The sequence below is a fragment of the Entelurus aequoreus genome, linkage group LG25 (genome assembly GCF_033978785.1).
Source record: "Entelurus aequoreus isolate RoL-2023_Sb linkage group LG25, RoL_Eaeq_v1.1, whole genome shotgun sequence".
NCBI lineage: Eukaryota > Metazoa > Chordata > Actinopteri > Syngnathiformes > Syngnathidae > Entelurus > Entelurus aequoreus.
The window spans coordinates 19446093-19464013 of NC_084755.1; the positions used below are offsets into that span (position 1 = coordinate 19446093).

The 17921-nt window shown below is 39.5% G+C and overlaps 1 protein-coding gene across 2 annotated transcripts in view; it reads right to left on the minus strand.

The window, feature by feature from the left end:
* The window catches only part of coro7 (coronin 7), a 367135-nt gene that overhangs the window by 235687 nt on the left and 113527 nt on the right, over nucleotides 1-17921 (minus strand). For both annotated transcript variants that reach the window (XM_062036912.1, XM_062036910.1), the window contains exon 9: nucleotides 16478-16560. In XM_062036912.1, the coding sequence (XP_061892896.1) occupies nucleotides 16478-16560 (83 nt within the window). The remainder of the gene's footprint in view (nucleotides 1-16477; nucleotides 16561-17921) is intronic.

Here is a 17921-nt window from a genome sequence, read left to right on the forward strand (position 1 = left end):
CTAGCCTAAATAGCATGTTAGCATCGATTAGCTTGCAGGCATGCAGTGACCAAATATGTCTGATTAGCACTCCACACAAGTCAATAACATCAACAAAACTCACCTTTGTGCACTCATGCACAACGTTAAAAGTGTGGTGGACAAAATGAGACAGAAAAAGTGGCATAAAACACGTCCTAGAAAGTCGGAGAAATGTATACATGTAAAGAAACTATACGGTGAGTTCAAGGACCGCCAAAATAAGTAGGACAAAACGGCGCTCGCCAAATACTCGAATGAGTGAAGCATATTTAACATAAACAGTGTGATTTATAACAATTAGGGAGGTTTGTGTCATGTTTGTCCTCCTACAGAAACCATACTAAAACAAAAAAATAGATTTTTTTCCCCCTCATCTTTTTCCATTCTTCATACATTTTTGAAAAATCTCCAGAGAGCCACTAGGGTGGCGCTAAAGAGCCGCATGCGGCTCTAGAGCCGCGGGTTGCCGACCCCCGGGTTAGGGCCTTGCATGGCAGCTCCCGCCATCAGTGTGTGAATGTGTGTGTGAATGGGTGAATGTGGAAATAGTGTCAAAGGGCTTTGAGTACCTTGAAGGTAGAAAAGCGCTTGTGGGGAGGCGAGGGCGGCAGACCGACAGCGAGGCGGGGCACGCCGGGGCCGACCCCGAAATGATGGCAAGGAGGCGTGGCCGGCGGGCCAGCGGCGAGGCGGGGCGCACCGGGATCGTCGCCGTAATAAACATCAGTTGCGTGGATCGCCCGGTTGCGCACAATTGTGTAATCCCCTTCCAGTGTGTAAAAGGGCGGCAGCCGAGAACGACGGGACAGAAGGAGCTGGAGAGACGCGAGCACATGAAATCATTAGAGAGCGAGGGACAGACGACGACGTTGGAGGCTGAAAAGCGACCGGAAGAGCGAGCAGTGGAAGAGGAAGGAGCTGAAAAGAGACCCGACCAGAGACTGAGTACTATTGAAAAATAAACAAAGTCACAAACTGCTTGCAGTCATGTCAGTCCTTGGTGGTCCATGGAACCCCGACAGAGAGAGACTGTCACAGCACTATACAAGTATAACCCGTTTACCATTTACCATTTAATACCGGTATACCGTACAACCCTAGTCCACATGAAAACATATCGGCTCCATTCTCTGTGTTTAAAAAAAAACATAATAGCCGTTTCACAAAATAAAGAAAACAATGGGAGCCACAAAACTCTTTTGAAATTTAAAATGAAATAACACTGCACACAAAGTTTTTTTTTGCTTTGTGCTATGTATAAACTAGGGGTCTCAGACACGCGGCCCGCACCCTAATATGAAAATTTAATGTTAGTGCGGCCCGCGAGTTTTATATGAATGCCGCTTGACAGCGTCACACTTGCCAACCCTCCCAATTTTTCCGGGAGACTCCTGAATTTCAGAGCAACTATTCTCTCGAATGTCTGCTGATTTTCACCCAAACAACAATAATAAGGGTGTGCTATGATGGCACTCCCTTTAGCGCCCTCTACAACCTGTACAAACAGCTTGCCAGCCCAGTCGCATGTTGTATGCGGCTTCTGCAGACACACATAAGTGACTGCAAGGCATACTTGTTCAACAGCCATACAGGTCACACTGAGGGTGCCCGTTTAAACAACTTTAACACTCTTACCAGAGACTGAGTACTATTGAAAAATAAACAAAGTCACAAACTGCTTGCAGTCATGTCAGTCCTTGGTGGTCCATGGAACCCCGGCAGAGAGAGACTGTCACAGCACTATACAAGTATAACCCATTTACCATTTACCATTTAATACCGGTATACCGTACAACCCTAGTCCACATGAAAACATATCGGCTCCATTCTCTGTGTTAAAAAAAAACATAATTGCATTAAAACATGTTCCCCTAAAAATCTTCAACATCCATGCCTTCATCTTTATTTTACACCACCCCCCCAAAAAAACCCTTTCCCAAACCTTTCATTATTCTCCATTCAAATGATTCTCCACCCACAGCCGTGTTCTACTGACTCCTGCACAGGGCCTCTTTATGTTGTGGCACTCCAAAGAAAACAGTCCCACTGAAAACTGTGGACGCGCAAAAACCTATCTCGATATAAGCCAGCTCGCCGCTCCGATTACACCCCGTGTTTACCGCAGCCCTTTTAATTAGGAACAGGCCAAGAAGAAAAAAATAACACATCTCTCTTTATGTGTACCTCGGGCCTAAAATGACAGGGAGGAAATGCTCAACTGTGCATGTTGGACTGAGCTGTGCAGCACACACACAAAAGCATGCTCCTGTTGAACTGAAGAGATAAATGGAAACAAGGGCTCCTTTTGATGGCAGCGTTTGTCCACACCAGTGATAAGGACCACAATAACAAAGCCGTTTCAAGAAAATACGCAACAGTCCGGACAAAAAGTGGAGGACAAACTCGGGCAGACGTGCGAGTAGATGAATGAAGGCAGTGTAGTAGTTGTGTTTTTAACGTGGGAACGAGACAGGTCATGTCCATGGTTTGAGAGGACATTATGTGTATGACTGGCTGGTAATAAGGTGGAACCTCCATTTACAAACTTGGAAAAGTTCCAATATTGAAGCCAATTCCTCCATAAGAAGAGATGAATAATGGGTTCCAGCCCTGACAAAAGTCCATATTTGAGAAAAAGTTTGTACACTTTGATCACAATATACAATACTAGGCTAGGGGTGTAAAGGTATTATACAGTGGGGCAAAAAAGTATTTAGTCAATCACCCATTGACAATCAATGGGTGGCTGACTAAATACTTTTTTGCCCCACTGTATATATATATATATTCAAAAGTTTGGGGTCACCCAAACAATTTTGTGGAATAGTAAAATTGTTTGGGTGACCCCAAACTTTTGAACGGTAGTGTATATATATATATATATATATATATATATATATATATATATATATATATATATATATATATATATATATATATATATATATATATATATATATATATATATATACCGGTATACATACATACATACATACATACACATATATATATATACACAGACATACATATGCATATATATATATATATATATATATATATATATATATATATATATGTATATATATATATATATATATATATATATATATATATATACACACATACATACGCATATATACACTACCGTTCAAAATTTTGGGGTCACATTGAAATGTCCTTATTTTTGAAGGAAAAGCACTGTACTTTTCAATGAAGATAACTTTAAACTAGTCTTAACTTTAAAGAAATACACTCTATACATTGCTAATGTGGTAAATGAGTATTTTAGCTGCAAATGTCTGGTTTTTGGTGCAATATCTACATAGGTGTATAGAGGCCCATTTCCAGAAACTATCACTCCAGTGTTCTAATGGTACAATGTGTTTACTCACAGGACTCTGGACCACTCTGCAACTGTCCAGTGCTTCTTTTCCATAGCCCAAGTCAGACGCTTCTAGAGATTTTAGAGCACTACATGCTTCCATCTGTTGAAAAGCTCTATGGAGATAATGATTTCATTTTCCAGCATGATCTGGCATCTGCCCACAGTGCCAAAACCACCAGTAACTGGTGTACTGACCATGGCATTACTGTCCTCGATTGGCCTGCCAACTCCCCTGACCTGAACCCCATAAAGAATTTGTGGGGTATTGTGAAGAGGAAGCTGAAAGGCACCAGACCCAATAATGCAAATGAGCTAAAGGCCGCTATTGAAGCATCCATAACACCTCAGCAATGCCACAGGCTGATTGCCTCCATGCCACGCCGCATTGGTGCAGTAATCCGTGCAAAAGGATTCCCAACCAAGTACTAAGTGCATTTATTGACATTTTAAAATGTTTGATTTTGTTTTGCTGTTATAAATCTTTTTTTTTAACTTGTTCTGAGGAAATATTCTAATTTTTTGAGATAGTATTTTTGAGTTTTCTTAAGCTGTATGCCATAATCAGCAATATTAAAATAATAAAAAGCTTGCAATATTTCAGTTGATGTGTAATGAATCCAGAATGTATGATATTTTTGTTTTTTTATTTGCATTACTGAAAATAAAGAACTTTATCACAATATTCAAATTTTCTGAGACAGTCCTGTATATACACACACGCACATACACTACCGTTCAAAAGTTTGGGGTCACCCAAACAATTTTGTGGAATAGCCTTCATTTCTAAGAACAAGAATAGACTGCCGAGTTTCAGATGAAAGTTCTCTTTTTCTGGTCAGTTTGAGCGTTTAATTGACCCCACAAATGTGATGCTCCAGAAACTCAATCTGCTCAAAGGAAGGTCAGTTTTGTAGCTTCTGTAACGAGCTAAACTGTTTTCAGATGTGTGAACATGATTGCACAAGGGTTTTCTAATCATCAATTAGCCTTCTGAGCCAATGAGTAAACACATTGTACCATTAGAACACTGGAGTGATAGTTTCTGGAAATGGGCCTCTATACACCTATGTAGATATTGCACCAAAAACCAGACATTTGCAGCTAGAATAGTCATTTACCACATTAGCAATGTATAGAGTGTATTTCTTTAAAGTTAAGACTAGTTTTGTCACGACTTGGTCCTTGGCGTGGTTTGTTCTCCCAGAAGGCAACGGCAAATTGGCGCGTGCGAGACGTGAATTTAAATACATGTTTATTTTAATTAATCAAAAAGGTGCAAACAAACGGCGCTCACAGCGTAGGTGACCAACTTGGCTATACAAAACAAAAGACTTGCACAAGGGCACAAAAACTATCAAACAAAAACTTACTTGGCATGAGAAGAGGGGCATAAAAAAGAGCAGCATGGATCATAAGGATGTGTCGAGAGTGTGGAGCATGAATGTGATGTCGCCAGGACGAACAACAGAAACAGACAGATTTAAATAGTGACATGATCAGTGAAAACAGGTGCGTGACTCAAAACGTGAAACAGGTGCGTGACATGACAATGTGAACCAGGTGAAACTAATGGTTGCTATGGTGACAAATAAAAGTGCACAAAAAGTCCAAAAACAAAACCGAACATGACTAAAACAAAACATGATCACACAGACATGACAAGTTTAAAGTTATCTTCATTGAAAAGTACAGTGCTTTTCCTTCAAAAATAAGGACATTTCAATGTGACCCCAAACTTTTGAACGGTAGTGTGTATATATATATATATATATATATATATATATATATATATATATATATATATATATATATATATATATATATATATATATATATATATATATATATATATATATATATATATATATATATATATATATATATATGTGTAGTGTTGGTGCCGGTACCAAAATATATTTTGGTACTTTTCTAAATAAAGGGGATGACAAAAAATGCCATTATTGGTTCATTATTGACTTGTTCAAGTCAATGATTCGTTTTTTCAGATCTGTGCTGAGTTCTCGGAAAAGTAACCTGACAATTTAACGTTTAATAATGTTAATATCTCACCAATTTATATTTCCCGGATATTGGTTCAACAAGTAGCTTCTCATATTACTTGTGTTCTCCGCAGTGCAGCGTCACTAATTTTATTCTTTTTTGTCCGCAGTGCCGCCTGGCATATTTCCTACTTCAAACATGCATAACAAATCCATTCAAACCACGTGTTGATTCAATGTTACTGTAAAAAATTGTGGGTTTAAAACATCACAACTTCTGACAGGCTTTATGTGTCGCCTTGGAAACGCTCCAGATGAAGGCGGCGGCTTTTCCTTGCAGTACACGGACCAAAGAGGTTGTGTTTTCGCCAGGGTTTGTCTGTCTGTCTGTTAGCAACATAACCCAAAAAGTGCATTTTAATGAAAACTTCAGTAAATGATCGAGAGAAAAAAAACAATAATTTCCCTCTGCTTTACGACACCCCACACTTATGTTACTTCCAGCCCGGCCATTTCAAAAGTTGCAGCAAAAAAACTACACTCATCAAGTTTTTAATTTATATATATACCTTTTTGCAGTAATAATATCATTACCGTATTTTCCGGACTATAAGGCGCACTTAAAATCCTTTTTTTTCCCCTCAAAACTCAACAGTGCGCCTTATATCCCGGTGCGCCTAATGTACGGAAATATTCTGGTTTTGCTTACCCACCTCGAAGCAATTTTATTTGGTACATGCTGTAATGATAAGTGTGACCAGTAGATGGCAGCCAAACATAAGAGATACGTGTAGACTGCAATATGATGGCAATATGACGGCAATATGACTCAAGTAAACAACACCAACATTTTATATGTTCCATTGAAAATATAGAACATTACACACGGCGCTCAAAAATCTATCATAATGTTTTTGTATGACTTTGGTAAGCTATGAAGCTGCACCGCTTGATGGATTGTCGGGTATTATTATAGTGTGTGTATAAGGTAAGACATGATCTGGCGTTTTGTTTCACAATAATATGTAAAAGCAACTTTTCTTACTTTCTGGTACCTGCTGATCTGTATTTGGGATCTGCATAAGTCCTGAAAAATTGCGTGCGCCCGCCTTTGTAGTCGTGCCGACACCGTAGTCTATAAGCTTCTTCTTTTTCTCTATCTTCTTGTTATGTGACATTCATCCTACGCTGTTGCCATTTCTAATATAAAGTAGTGTAAAGTTATTACTTATATCCTTCAGTAAACTCACCATGGAAGCGCTAAAACATACCGGTGTAGTGAGTATACATTATTCGCCCAAGGAACATTAGTTATTAGAGTTCTGGTCGGACGGTTTTTAACGGGACACATTTCCGGTTTCCAGATGAGGAGATGCTGCTCCGTTATTGATCGAAGTAAAGTCTGAATGTCATTAAAACAGTTAGCTACATCTTTTGACACTTCTTCCACTCCTGTCCTTGCACGCTACACCGCTAAACAAAGATGACGGGGAGAAGATGCTGCCGAAGGTGAGCCACATAAATAAGACCGCCCACAAAACAGCGCATCCTAAAGCAACTGTCAGAAAGCGGCTTGAAGATGATCTTTAAAACACTATCTATGCAACATTTTGACCAAAGAACCACCATCACATGTTATGTCAAAAGCCAACTGTTGCGTTCCATTCCGTAGAACATCTTTTGCCCAGACTGCCTTTTCAATAAAAGGACCACAACTATGGAACTCTTTACTTTGAAAAGTATACCTGCACTTGTCACTTTCAAAAAACAAACAAAATTATGGCTAGTTGAGCAACAATCGTGTTCCCATGTTTAGTTTTTACTAATTTTTACTAATTGGTTTTTATCTAGTCTGCACTTTGTCTGTATTATTTCTATTATCATTATTATCGACTCATCTTTGCCTTATTCTATTTTTTATTTTCCTATTTTAATGATGTTGGATCTGTGTTGTTGTTGTTGGGGACAAGTGTTGTAAATTAGCTTTGGCTACAAACACTATGATGCATACATTGGATAACTGTTTCAGATGTCTATGTTTTTGTATCTGTCCCTATTTCAAATAAACCTCTATAATAATAATAATAATAATAATAATAATAATAATAATAATAATAGTAATAATAATGTAGACCACAAGGAAGTCTTTTACATTTAGGAAAAAAAAAAATAGAATATGACTCCTTTAATGCGCCCTATAATCCGGTGCGCCTTATATATATGAAAAAAGATAGAAAATAGACCATTTATCGGCAATGCGCCTTATAATCCGGTGCACCCTATGGTCCGGAAAATATGGTAGAACATTTTAGCATTATGTTTGTGTTCAATTACATTAAGTGTGTTTTTTTGGACATATACCACAATGATACCGTACTCTGGGCTTAATACTGTGATATTATCATACCCTGAGATATTAATACCGTTACATCCCTGCCCTACACAGTACTGTATACCAAATAAACATGACAAGGGGGTGATGGATCAACTTTCTATTTCTAAAAAAAAAAAAAATGTCAAAACAACAACAAGCTAAACTGTCCTCATTTTCAGACGCCCTGCCGACACACACACACACACACTCTCTGTCATTACCCCTGCGGTTCACTCACAGTTTGAAATCACAAAACCCTTGAACAGCTCGGTCGTTACAATGATTTGGAATAAAAAATAAAATTCAGTTGGTTAGTCTTATTGGTGTGCATGGGAAGAGAGAGGGTTGGAGAAGAGGTGGCAGTGTTGGCAACGCTTTGGATACTTCCCGAATGTTTCAAAACCACACATCCATTGCTTTCATTGGACTAGCAAAACTAGAAAAATTTTGTAAAAAGGCTAAAAAAAACATGTAAAAAGCACACAAAGTAGCACTGAGCACAGTAGCTGACATAGCACCAGAGAGCGATGAGCCCGCCCACAATGGATGTGCTGCCAGGCACAAAATGGATGGAGCTCGTACATTGAAGCTGATCAACAGCACCTCTGCGAGTTCCAGCCTTTACAGGAATGGCACTTTTATCCAGAAAAATGAAATTCATTGCCGTCCAAAACAATAAAAACTATTCCACAATTTCAAGAGCAGTAGGCCTGTTATCATATGGATGTTATAGTTTTGCCCAAGAAAAGAGTCAAAACACAAGTCGTCTTATATTCGTGATCTAAAGAATCGAACATGCAAAAACAGGAGAGGGTGCCAAGTGACTTCTGGTAACAAGTTAGAGCTTTTGCTTCATGTCACTCACATACCCATGATCGAGAAAGTAATGCACAATTCTAATTTCGCAATAAAAGATTGCAACAGATTAGCGGGCGAACAGGAAAAATATCTCTACTACCTATTATGCTGCTTAATACCAGTTTGCTCTTAGTGTGTAACATGTTTAACCTCTCCTTCCAGTGATAATGGTACCTGATAATGATATTTATGATACTAAGAAATGTACTTTATTTTCCGCAAAGGAGGTGATTATTAGTAAATCTTTACTAATACCTAATCTCAGTGGCGGGCTGTGCGTTTCCCACCAAGGCCTTCAGTGATGTCCGACTTCAATGATTTTCTCTCAAAATACCATCATTGATGGACCCCCTTTTTAGACCAGTTGATCTGCCATTTCTTTTTTTTTCTCCTCTGCCCCCCTCTCCCTTGTGGAGGGGGGGGCACGGGTCCGGTAGCCATGGATGAAGTGCTGGCTGTCCAGAGTCGGGAACCGGGGTGGACCGCTCGCCTGTTCATCGGTTGGGGACATCTCTGCGCTGCTGGGATGGTCTCCTGCTGGCCCCACTATGGACTGGACTCTCACTATTATGTTAGATCCACTATGGACTGGACTCTCACTATTATGTTAGATCCACTATGGACTGGACTTTCACAATATTATGCTAGAACCACTCGACGTCCATTGCATCTGGTCTTCCCTAGAGGGGGAGGGGGGTCACCCACATCTGCGGTCCTCTCCAAGGTTCCTCATAGTCATTCACATTGACATCCCACTGGGTTGTGAGTTTTTCCTTGCCCTTTTGTGGGCTCTGAACCGAGGATGTCGTCGTGGCTTGTGCAGCCCTTTGAGACACTTGTGATTTAGGGCTACATAAATAAACATTGATTGATTGATTGATTGATTGATGTCACCACGTGACCATTGCTGGACAAATACTACACAGGAATACATTTACACCCTACTGGGCATTGAACACATCAACAGTGTAGAAAACAGGTTATTTTCTGGCACATTTAAAAATCAATAAACCCGCATCAGCAATTAAAACATATCTTGTGTGGTACTGTCAAAATTAAAATTGCAAAAAACATATCAAACGTGAAAAAATTAAGAAATTAAATATTTGAACTCACAATTTGTAGCACTCGTTGGACACCGTATAAGCCAGTAGTACCGCTCGTAATAGGCTGAAATTGAATCGCCGACATCGTCTCACAAGACGTAGTCTCTCTTTAAATATCCTTCTTGAAAATATATATCTGCCACCTAATCAACGTTTTGTTCTCCTTCTTTGTGGGTCAACACTTCCTGCTTCCTGCTAAAGTTAAAAAAAGAAGTCAACAAAGACTGTCAGCCATCCGAAAACTTAAAGGACTATACGTTGCACCTCATCTCCCGTTATTACTTTCCTAAGCATTGTTCAACCCATCCTTATGTACTGTTCCACATGTTTTTTCCCCATGCTTCCTGTAACCAACCGGACCAAACTCACACGCATTACAAACATAGCAGCTAAAATCATCGGCCTACCCACACCCAACATTTCAGACTTAAACCACAGGTCCATCACTCGACTGGCAAAAACAATAGTCCAGGATATGACTCCCCCACTACACCAATACATCATCCCACTACCATCAAGGCGCAGGTACAGAACTATCAAATTCCGGAGGGCCCGCCTCAGGAAAAGCCTTAACCCTGCAGCTATAGCCGCCCTTAACAGCAGGCCCGGCCGACCTGTCTGACAAGCCTGTAAATGTGTGTTGGTCATGTATGATGTCTTTTTGTTATTTTTTGTGATGTGTAATGTCTATTGTTCAAATGTACGGCAGTGACAATGAATTTCCCCAAGGGGACCAATAAATCTAAATCTAAATCTAAAGTTGCAACTTGTGATTGGATACTCACTTTGGAACGACAAGTGAGTATCCAATCACAGTCTCGTCAACATCAGGCTACCTAGATAGGCTACTGTCAACAACTTGTGATCTGATTGGCTATCGCAACTGTCTATCAACCGTATGTGTTCTCAAATTCCCGGTGAGTATCCAATCACTTTCAACGTGAGGCCAGCTAGAAGGCCTTACTGACAACAACTCGCGATCTGATTGGCTATTGCAATTGTCTATCAACTGTATGTGCCCGATCACTTACAGTGCATAGACGCCCGCATTGTTGATTCTGAAGGCCTCGGGCAGATTTCGTACAGCATGGCAACATAAGTTAGCTGAATTCTGATTGGATAAAAACTCTAACCTAAAAACAACAGCGCAGGATGGAGCATAATATGACATGAAGAGAATACAAATACTTTTAGATATTCAGGGAAAGTAAATTTTAAAAAAGACTTTTATCTTTAATTATGATCATGATTTCTGGTTATGTTAGGCCAGCAGAGAAGGCCTTGCTGGCTCTGACGGCACACCACTGCCTAATTTCTACCCCCAGGATTTCTGCTTTATCCGATCAAATGTCATTGGCTTTGTTTGTGATAACCAACTGCAGACTGAGTAGAGAATGCATTTTAAGTTCTTAGAAACCCCCGGTCAGCTGGTACATTCTCTTCAAGTGGTGTCATCATCACACCACCAGAGCAGCAGCTCGACAGAGTAAACATGAACAGTGTCCCAAGGGGAAAAAAAGCAATCGAAATAATTAAGTTATAAACACTTTTCTTTACGGTTTAGCAAACACTATTTCCTAATCATGTGCTGTACGTTGGTATTTTTGTCTGTGTTTTTTTTTTTTTGCTTTTAAAGGTGTTTGTAGTGGACAAATAACAATTGAAAAGGCAAATAACGGGAACACAATCAAACCTGCGAGGTGCAGTTGGCTTTCTACTTCTAAATAGTACAACAAAAAACTGTAAAAACCATTGAACAGAGTTAGAAAAAGACACACTAACAAACAACAGAGACGGATCTCCTAATTTACCTCTCAGTTCCTGACTGTTGACCACAGTAAGAAGGTAAATTGATTGTAAATGGATTATACTTGTATAGCGCTTTTCTACCTTCAAGGTACCGTATTTTACGGACTATAAGGCGCACTTAAAATCCTTTTTTTCCCTTAAAATCGACAGTGCGCCTTATAACCCGGTGCGCCTAATGTACAGAATAATTCTGGTTTTGCTTACCGACCTCGAGGCAATTTTATTTGGTACATGGTGTAATGATAAGTGTGACCAGTAGATGGCAGTCTAACATAAGAGATATGTGTAGACTGCACTATGATGGCAATATGACTCATGTAAACAACACCAACATTTTATATGAAAATATAGAACATTACACACAGCGCTCAAAAATCTATCAAAAATGTTTTAGTACGAATTTGGTAAACTATGAAGCCACACCGCTTGATGTGCTTCAACATACGAGTATTATTATGGTGTGTGTATAAGGTAAGACATTATCTGGCGTTTTGTTTCGCAATATTATGCAAAGGCAACTTTTCTTACCTTTTGGTACCTGCTGATCTGTATTTGGGATCTGCATAAATCCTGAAAAATTGCGCGTAATAAGCATAATATAAATAAAAAAATAGATTTTGTGAAAAAAAACTATGTACCGTATTTTTCGGACTTTAAGTCGCAGTTTTTTTCATAGTTTGGACGGGGGTGCGACTTAATACTCACCGTAAAATATCAAATAATATTATTTAGCTCATTCACGTAAGAGACTAGACGTATAAGATTTCATGGGATTTAGCGATTAGGAGTGACAGATTGTTTGGTAAACGTATAGCATGTTCTATATGTTATAGTTATTTGAATGACTCTTACCATAATATGTTACGTTAACATACCAGGCACGTTTTCAGTTGGTTATTTATGCCTCATATAACGTACACTTATTCAGCCTGTTGTTCACTATTCTTTATTTATTTTAAATTGCCTTTCGAATGTCTATTCTTGGTGTTGGGTTTTATCAAATAAATTTCCCCCAAAAATGCGACTTATATACGTTTTTTTCCTTCTTTATTATGCATTTTCGGCAGGTGCGACTTATACTCCGGTGCGACTTATACTCCGAAAAATACGGTAATCATAGTAGTATCGACGAGATACGCTCCTGTACTTGGTATCATTACAGTGGATGTTAGGTGTAGATCCACCAATGGCGTTTGTTTACATTTTGACACCGGTGAGCTACGGTGTGTAGTGAAACATGTTTAGCTATTCCTGGTCCTGCAGGGATGATACTTGTAAGAAACATACTTTATTTGTCGCCATGGAGACAATGAGTAGTGATTTAGAAGTAGCTAAAACACTGTAAACTGCGGCTGATCTTTAGCTGCTAGCTAGCTAGCCATGTCTTAAAGCACCTCTTCCTGAGGACGTTTCAGTGTTATAACTTCACCTTTATTGTTAGTTTTTTATCCAAAACGCGTCCGTTCTCCCTTTTCTGTCTACACACCGTGTCTGCTTGTAAGTACTCCGTGACTGTGCGCTGCCGAACATGCTAGTCTTCTCATTAACCAGCAGTGTCATGAAGTGATGACGACGGAGGGGTGGTGGGCTGGGTATACCAGTACTTTTTAGAGGCGGTATAGTACCGAATATGATTAATTAGTACCGCGGTACTGTACTAATACCGGTATACCGTACAACCCTAGTGCAGATTACACAGCAAAAACTGAAATCTACAGTACCGTTCAAAAGTTTGGGGTCACATTGAAATGTCCTTATTTTGAAGGAAAAGCACTGTATTTTTCAATGAAGATAACTTTAAACTAGTCTTAACTTTAAAGAAATACACTCTATACATTGCTAATGTGGTAAATGACTATTTTAGCTGCAAATGTCTGGTTTTTGGTGCAATATCTACATAGGTGTATAGAGGCCCATTTCCAGCAACTATCACTCCAGTGTTCTAATGGTACAATGTGTTTGCTCATTGGCTCAGAAGGCTAATTGATGATTAGAAAACCCTTGTGCAATCATGTTCACACATCTGAAAACAGTTTAGCTCGTTACAGAAGCTACAAAACGGACCTTCCTTTGAGCAGATTGAGTTTCTGGAGCATCACATTTGTGGGGTCAATTAAACGCTCAAAATGGCCAGAAAAAGAGAACTTTCATCTGAAACTCGACGGTCTATTCTTGTTCTTAGAAATGAAGGCTATTCCACAAAATTGTTTGGGTGACCCCAAACTTTTGAACGGTAGGGTAAGTAAGATTAAATATCTCAAATAAGGGTGATATTTGCTTATTTTCTGTCTGATAAGACAATTCTTCTCACTAAGCAGATTTTATGTTAGTGTTTTACTTGTTTTAAAGGTTTTGGTCCTAAATGTAAGATATTACAGCTTGTTGTTGAGATTTGATGACCTATATTGAGTAAAACATGCTTGAAACTAGAATATCAACTGTTGCAAAGCTGTGTCATCAACACTCACAAGTATAAAACTACTTTTTTAAAGTAATAATTTCTTACTACAAGCATGAAAAAAAATCATATTATTATGTCAAGATAATGGCACTAGCATTTACTTAATTTAAGAATATTTTTTAACATATTGAGCAAATAGGTCTAAAAAAAATTTCTACCAAGAAAAGTGCACTTGTTATTAGTGAGAATATACTTATTTTAAGGTATTTTTGGGTTCATTGAGGTTACCTAATTTTACTTGTTTTGGAAAGTCTTGACAAGCCAAATTTTCTTGTTTATTGGCAGATCATTTTGCTTAGTTCAAATAAAATACCCCTAATTTTTGTATTTTTTTCTTCTTGTTTTTGAACACTGACTTTTTGCAGTGTATATATTGGTGTGGCTTATAGCCTGGAAAATAGGGTACTACACATGAAAAGAGCAGAACAGCTGTTAGGAACATCTAATTTCCATCCATCCATTTTCTACCGCTTGTCCCTTTCAGGGTAGCAGGGGGTTGCTGGAGCCTATCTCAGCTGCCTTCGGGCGGTACACCCTGGACACGTCGCCGTTCGGTTCCTTAATAAATCCTATTATCAATGCATATTTAAAAGCTGGTTCATCCCCTCAAATCTTGATTTCTGAGGCCTTTTGTCTCCATTGGCTATCATTGTGGTTTATGGAAAGTATCATTAAAGGCCTACTGAAACCCACTACTACCGACCACGCAGTCTGATAGTTTATATATCAATGATGAAATCTTAACATTATAACACATGCCAATACGGCCGGGTTAACTTATAAAGTGACATTTTAAATTTGCCGCTAAACTTCCGGTTCGAAACGCCTCTGAGGATGACGTATGCGCGTGACGTAGACCGGGGAACACGGGTATGCCTTCCACATTGAAGCCAATACGAAAAAGCTCTGTTTTCATTTCATAATTCCACAGTATTCTGGACATCTGTGTTCGTGAATCTGTTGCAATCATGTTCATTGCATTATGGAGAAGGAAGCTGAGCAAGCAAAGAAGAAAGTTGTCGGTGCGAAATGGACGTATTTTTCGAACGTAGTCAGCAACAACAGTACACAGCCGGCGCTTCTTTGTTTACATTCCCGAAAGATGCAGTCAAGATGGAAGAACTCGGATAACAGAGACTCTAACCAGGAGGACTTTTGACTTCGATACACAGACGCCTGTAGAGAACTGGGACAACACAGACTCTTACCAGGATTACTTTGATTTGGATGACAAAGATGCAGACGTGCTACTGTGAGTATGCAGCTTTGGCTTCTAAACATTTGATCGCTTGACCGTATGTGCGCAACTTTTTTTTGCGTATGTACGTAACTTTTTTAAAATATATAAGCTTTATGAACCTTGGGTTAGGTGAACGGTCTTTTGGGCTGAGTGATTGTGTGTGTTGATCAGGTGTTTGAATTGTATTGGCGTGTTCTATGGAGCTAGGAGCTAGCATAGGAGCTAGGAGCTAGCATAACAAACACGCAGGTGTTTTTATGCAGGATTAATTTGTGGCATATTAAATATAAGCCTGGTTGTGTTGTGGCTAATAGAGTATATATATGTCTTGTGTTTATTTACTGTTGTAGTCATTCCCAGCTGAATATCAGGTCACCCCCGGCTCTCACAGCATCTTCCCTATCTGAATAGCTTCAACTCCCCACTAGTCCTTCACTTGCACTTTACTCATCCACAAATCTTTCATCCTCGCTCAAATTAATGGGGAAATTGTCGCTTTCTCGGTCCGAATCTCTCTCACTTCATGCGGCCATCATTATAAACAATAGGGAACTTTGCGTATATGTTCAACTGACTACGTCACGCTACTTCCGGTAGGGGCAAGCCTTTTTTTTTATCAGATACCAAAAGTTGCAATCTTTATCGTCGTCGTTCTATACTAAATCCTTTCAGCAAAAATATGGCAATATCGCGAAATGATCAAGTATGACACATAGAATAGATCTGCTATCCCCGTTTAAATAAAAAAAATTCATTTCAGTAGGCCTTTAAAGGGAATTGGGGTGGTTCAATAAAACAGAATACTTTTCTTCGGTCCTCGGCAGCCATGTTTGGAAAAATAAACAGTGCAAACTGAATAAACAGGACCGGCGGCGAGCGGGGTAGAAGTGTGGATGTGTCTACTGCGGTCGCCTGAGCCGTCACAGCGGTTATGAATAGAAAGTATACAGCGTGCACACATTCACAAGACAAGCATTGGTGTGTATCTGAGACCCGGTAAATGGCCGGAATGTGGAGGTGCAGTGTCACAGCTATGGGAGGTCCGCATTGCTGTCGTACAGCTTAAAGAAACCTTACACTGTGATGACACCTCCTTCTATGTACCACACACATACAGTGCATATGCCAAATAACACACATGCAGAAGGACACACTCAAGACGAAGAGAGTTGACGGTCATGACTTTTTTTTTTTTAGTGGTTGCACATAGGTGCAGTACTCACCCACTGGATGTGCCAATGGTAACGGAGCTCAATGAAGACGACAACTTCCTGCTGTCCCAGAGCTTCACCTCTCCGCTACGCATCTACACGCAGAAGAGATGCAAACTGAACAAGTTGCAGATGATCAACTTTTACACAATATCCAACTTGATTCCAATGATCTAATAATGCAGATTACAAACATTAGACTTTTTAATGCGCCAGTGTTCGACCAATCACAATCATCGTTACAGGATCATAAAATGGTCATATTCAAAGTCCTCATGTGCCCAGGGACGTATTTCCTGAGTTTACAAGCATAATATTGTCACGGCCCGGGCACATGCCAATGCGCATTCCTCAATGAGCGCACCTTGGGACACACCCACGGCCGCTCCTCTCCTGCACGCGTCACTCCACCGGCTGCAATCAATCTGAAATCAGTGCATCTGTCTGTGATGATCTTCCTGGTCTTCTTAAGCCTGCACAACCTGCCATCCCTGGCCGGAATATAGTTTCTCGATGGTGAACCTGTTTTCCTTCCGTTGCCCTGGATCTCGACTCCTCGCTCGCCCCCGGACTCTGACGTTTCTCTCTGCCCCACGGACCTCTCGCGGATCTTGGACACCTTTGCCTTGCCCTCTTTGGACTTGTCAGCTTCCTCATCCAACATCACGGTAATACACAACAGCTAACTACACAGATAGCCTACCACCACTCTCTCTTGGGTTTTGTCACACACTCCATTTCCTTAGTTTGTATTGTTTTGTATTATTATTATTATTAATATGTATATTTGCTATATATATAATAAATAATCTTTTTGCTAACCCTCCCCTGGTGTCTGTTGCCGTCATCTCCTCTCAGCAACCATAACAAATATACATTTAAAAAAAATGAAAAAAGATTTTGTGATGCTCAAAAATATAGATGAAATTATAGTAGTATCGACTAGATACGCTCCTGTACTTGGTATCATTACAGTGGATGTTAGGTGTAGATCCACCAATGGCGTTTGTTTACATTGTGACGCCGGTGAGCTACGGTGTGTAGTGAAACATGTTTAGCTATTCCTCGTCCTGCAGGGATGATACTTGTAAGAAACATACTTTATTTGTCACCATGGAGGCGAGGATTAGTGATTTAGAAGTAGCTAAAACACCATTGATCATTGATTCCAATGATCTAAAAATGCAGATTACAAACATTAGACTTTTTAATGCGCCAGTGTTCGACCAATTACAATCATCGTTACAGGATCATACTATGGTCATATTCAAAGTCCTCTTGTATCCAGGGACATATTTCCTGAGTTTATAAGCATAATATAAATTTTAAAAAAACGAAAAATGATTTTGTGATGCTCAAAAATATCGATGAAATTATTGTAGTATCGACTAGATACGCTCCTGTACTTGGTATCATTACAATTACAATCATTATGATTGTGTTGGTCTAATATGTG